This window comes from Macrobrachium rosenbergii, chromosome 9 (assembly GCF_040412425.1).
Source record: "Macrobrachium rosenbergii isolate ZJJX-2024 chromosome 9, ASM4041242v1, whole genome shotgun sequence".
Classification (NCBI taxonomy): Eukaryota; Metazoa; Arthropoda; class Malacostraca; order Decapoda; family Palaemonidae; genus Macrobrachium; species Macrobrachium rosenbergii.
The window spans coordinates 26822662-26827661 of record NC_089749.1 but is presented as its reverse complement, the minus strand read 5'-3'; the positions used below and the strand labels follow the sequence as shown (position 1 = coordinate 26827661).

At 38.7% G+C, this 5000-nt stretch overlaps 2 protein-coding genes across 3 annotated transcripts in view; both read right to left on the bottom strand.

Annotated features, from left to right (window-relative positions):
- Nucleotides 1-5000, bottom strand: part of LOC136841637 (facilitated trehalose transporter Tret1-like) — a 65183-nt gene that overhangs the window by 26299 nt on the left and 33884 nt on the right. The window lies entirely within an intron of this gene.
- LOC136841923 (uncharacterized) lies at nt 2490-4701 on the bottom strand. Its single transcript, XM_067109341.1, has 2 exons — nt 4366-4701; nt 2490-2969 (listed from the first exon to the last, which is right to left on the bottom strand). Exons 1-2 carry the CDS (start codon nt 4696-4698, stop codon nt 2490-2492), a joined length of 813 nt encoding a protein of 270 aa, XP_066965442.1. The 5' UTR covers nt 4699-4701.

The following is a 5000-nucleotide window of genomic DNA, read 5'->3' as shown; positions in this document are numbered from 1 at the left end:
TACTTTCTAGAGATTGAAAGTTTGCACTTTCATATGGCAAACTTGGTTTTATTGAACATTTTTGTACTGTTGAAATATTGTTTAAACAAATGACTACCCATGATTTTTATGATCCCGGGAATAAGAGGTTTTCAGTATTTCAGAAGTTCCTTGACACATATGATCATAATGATTTTATTCACAGCGCCTCTAAGGAAGAGTATTCTGCTTTATTAAGCTTATCCAAAGATAAATCTGTAGTGACAATGAGGCCTGATAAAGGCAACGGGGTGGTTCTTTTAAATAAAGATAAATTTAAGATAGATACAATTCATTCTTGACGATCACACTAAATTCGTATTAGTTAAAGACGACATTCTTTTCAAGTTTCTCAATAAGGAGGTAAGTATTAACAGGTGGTTTAAGTTGAAGCCTGAGGGTGTTCTGGGTGAACATATATACTACTTACGAGTATAACGATCTGTTCACATCTGGATCTAAGCCTGGAGTGCTCTATGGTCTCCCTAAGGTACCAAGGAGGGTGTCCCGCTCAGACCAGTCATGTCAGCTGTAGGTACTTTTGATTATCATTTGTCTAAGTTTCTTGTTCCTATTTTATCTCCTGTAACATGTAATCAGTACACAGTTAGATTCTTTCATTTTTGCTAAAGAAATTTGTGATCTAGATCTAGGTAATTGTCCTTTTAAGTTTCGATGTTCAATCATTATTTACTTCCTTTAGCCGAAACCACTGATATATGCATCAACAACTTGTTTAACGACACCAACAGTATTGAAAATTTTAATAAACAGCAGTGGCACAAAGTGATTACATTAGCTACGTCTGAATGTTATTTTAAGTTTAACAAAAATGTGTACAAACAAAAAGATGGTGCAGCAAGGGGACACCCTCTCACCCTCTCGGTCCTACTTTGGCTAATGTCCTTTTTATCTCATCACGAAGTTGTTTGGCTAGATAATTGTCCCAGTCCTTTTAAACCATTGTTCTACCGACGGTGTGTAGATACATTTTTAATATTTAGAGCTGAAGAACATGTACCCCTGCCTCTTGATTATTTTAACTCAAAACACCAAAATATTGAATTTACTTCAGAAGTAGAGAACAATAACACTTTAGCTTTCCTTGACGTGCTTGTAAGTAAACAAAGTGATAGCACTTTTTCGGCATCAGTATACAGGAAACCAACATTTACAGGACTCTTAACTAATTTTCTTCATTCATTCTTATAGTTTATAAACGTAATTTAGTCTCTACACACGTAAGCCGTGCCTTTAACATTTGTTCAAGTTATTTTAGTCTTAATTCAGAATTTCAGTTTATAAAAAATTCTTCCTAAAAACTGTTTTAATATTGCTTTTATAGATTCATATGTTGGCAAGTGGCTAGAAAAACTGTTCCCGAAAGTTTCTATTTCAAAAGCCAATAAAGCGGTGCTATATATAACTGGTTTTCTATGGTAATGAAGAGATTTCCCATTAAAAATAACTGTTAAAAGTTAGAGAATATTATCCCCAAGGTAATGTCAGGGTAGTATTTAAACCTAAGTACACCACTGGTAGCTTGTTTAAGTACAAAGACATCGTACCCCCAGAACTACAATCGCACGTTGTTTATAAATACGAGTGTAAGTGCTGCAGTGCAATTTACGTGGGAATAACGAAGCGCCAAGCACGTGTGCGATGGCTTGAGTACTTAAGGAAGATTTGTTAAGGCCTGTCCACACTTGGAAACATTATTTGGAAACAATGTTGAGAAACTGTTCCCAAACAGTTTGGAAACTGTTTCCGAAAAATTGATTCCAAACAGTTTGCAAACTGTTTGGAAACAGTTTGCAAATTATATGTTAAGTGTTTCCAAATAATGTTTTGTCTACACCTTAAGTTGTCGCCATGTCTGTGATGAGCGTAGAGGTTGCTGCAGCAGCGTCTGCATTTTACTTTGCACTTTTTTGATAAAGTCAAGGAAGGCCAAGAAAAAGTGAAAGATAGGGGTGAGGAAGTTTTTAGAAAAGGACCCTATGGTGACTTGCTTTTGGCGGAATTGAGATTAGATGGAGGAGGTTTCACCAATTTTGTTCGGATATCCACAACTGACTTTGAACAACTTTTACGGATGGGGGCTCCAAATATATCTCGAAAGGTTACAAAATACAGAAAGGCTATTACACCTGACATCAGACTGGCTATTACACTGAGGTATCTTGCAAGTGGAGATTCCTTTACGAGCCTCATGTACACCTTCAGGACATAGCAGACCATCTCAACTGTGGTTCCTGAGGTCTGTGAAGCTTTGATCTCAGCACTGAAAGGGTATGTTAAGGTTAGTAAACCAGAAGTATTCATTGTTTTATTCTCTCTCTCTCTCTCTCTCTCTCTCTCTCTCTCTCTCTCTCTCTCTCTCTCTCTCTCTCTCTCTCTCTCTCTTACCTTATGGCATTTAAGAACAATATGAAAGGTGTGTTTACTAGCAAAACATATTTATCTTGGAATCATATTTTAATCACAATAATTACTAAATGAGTTTGGGAAGGAGAGCGACTTGGAGTAGAGGCACCACTTGGGGCGGTAAAGTACTGTGGGATGGCTTGCGATGTTGGCACTGGGAACCCTGAATACCTTTGTCCTGTACATGAAGTTTGCTGGGTGAATTGAGTCGCACCCTCCCCGAAGTACCCCATTTCCAAGTTCAAAATTATTTCATTAATCTTATGCTGTGCCATTGATATCTCGCGCTTACTTCTTCCGCATGCTCTCAGTTTATGGGCAACATTTTCACCGGACACATGATATTCATCCCGTGTAGTGACATGTTGTGCTAGAGACTTCATCAAGTGAAATGCTTCTTTCACTTCGTCAGCAGGCCTTTTAGCTGACGAACGACGGGGCGGAGAAGCGCTCTGAGGTGTTTCAGCTTGATACGGACTCTCAATTACCGCATCAGTTTCTTGCTCAGAATCAACTTCAGCAACCTGAAAGAGAAGAGAAACACTTATAAATATCGTTGTTGTTGTTGTTTTTTTTGTTATTATTATTTGTTGGCAGAGTTCTTACTATTATATATATTGTTTTTAATATTATTATTGTTATAATTGTTATGCATTATTGTTATAATTATTACTATTCTCATTATCATTATTGTTATCTATCATAATTATTGCTGTTGTTTGTAGTTGTGACTGTTGCTGGTGTTAATATATTCATTATTTTTAAGAATAGAGAGAGAGAGAGAGAGAGAGAGAGAGAGAGAGAGAGAGAGAGAGAGAGAAATCTTAGTCTGCCTATGATCATTCTTCTCCTTATCGTAGTATCCCAATTGCAGGGGTATCATATTGTGTGTTATTTCACTGACTACGCATATTTCTCCTCAGATGCCTGCTGCGGAAGAGGACTGGATTGAAGCAGCAAATGGGCTCGCCCACAGATGGAACTTTCTACACTATTGGCGCACTAGATGGGAAGCACGTTCAAATGCAAGCTCCAAAGAATTGTGGAAGCCTTTTCTTCAACTACAAAGGAACACACAGCATTGTACTTATGGCGTGCGTAAATGCATATTACCAGTTTATATATGCAGATGTAGGATGTCAAGGCAGAATCTCGGATGGAGGTGTGTTTAAATATACAAGTCTGTATGAGAAAGTAGAGCAGAAGCGGCTCAGGCTACCTCCAGACCAGCCATTTGCAGAGGGACGCAATCCTGTGCCATACCTGTTTGTTGGAGATGACGCCTTTGCTGTATCACGTTACTTAATGAGACCATTTCCAGGAAATCTAGATAGGTCTTCCCCTGAGAGGATCTTTAATTTCATATGGTGTAGGGCACGGAGGATAGTAGAAAATGTTTGGAATCTTAGCATCGAAGTTCAGTGTGTTTCTAAAACCTATTGCATTACACCCAGACAAGGTAGTGTGTGTTACACTGACATGCATATATTTGCATAATTTTCTACGCAGGAATGTGGAGTCGAGAAATGTTACTCACCACCCGTTACGTTTGACTTGGAAGGTGTGGATAATGCCTGTATAACTGCAGGGTCGTGGAAAGCAGCAATGAATGAAGGTGAAGGGTTCATTGATTTGCAAAATATACCACGAAGGAGTACTGTGGATGCACGGGACATAAAGGAGTTTCGAGATAACTTCTCTCACCGGAAGGAAGTGTTACTTGGCAGGGTAATTATGCGTAGCCCTGTGTTAACAGGCTGCCTGTAAATCAACCTGTATATGTCTGGTGAGTATTGATAAGATTAAATTATATACATCAATGACATCTATTTTTGCCTACTTTTGCAGCAGTTACGGTAATAATAGTAATAGCAGTTATGTTTTACGGTAATAATACTAATAATAGTAACATCACCTTACCTGTCTCTCTGGTGAGACTGTTGACCGACTTCCTCTGGATTCTTGGCCCTGCAGCAAAAACAGGAGGGGCTCGTAACCATACCACGAGCACTTCTTTAGGGAACATCCACTTCTTTTCAGTGAAGTGAGTTTCAGATGTTCCCTCCTGAATTGTACTTTGATGGCTTTCATCTTTTCCGTATCACTTACACTTACAGAAAGTTTATCAGTTATCCCCGTCAAGGCATCCATCTTCTTAATTCTATTCTTGTAATCCACATTTGTTACATCCCAAAATGCTGGGGATGAATGGAGCAATTCAATTAGTTCGAGAGTTTTTTCGGCTGACCACATGGTTTTATCAGTGCAAGTCTCGAGTAGGTACTAATTCATCGTCGACTCGGTCGCCAATTCAGTTTATCACACATCGTACACACACACACTCACACACACACACACCGCAGTGTTTCCATTCTGGATGGGAAACGACTATTCGTGAAACGGTGCTTGGAAACTGTTTGCAAACAGTTTGGAAACTGTTTCCAAACTGTGTGCAAACAGTTTGGAAAATGTTTCCAAACTGTTTGGAAACAGTATGTAAGCAGTTTGGAAGCAGTCTGCATACAGTTTGGAAACAGTTTCCAAACAATTGGGAA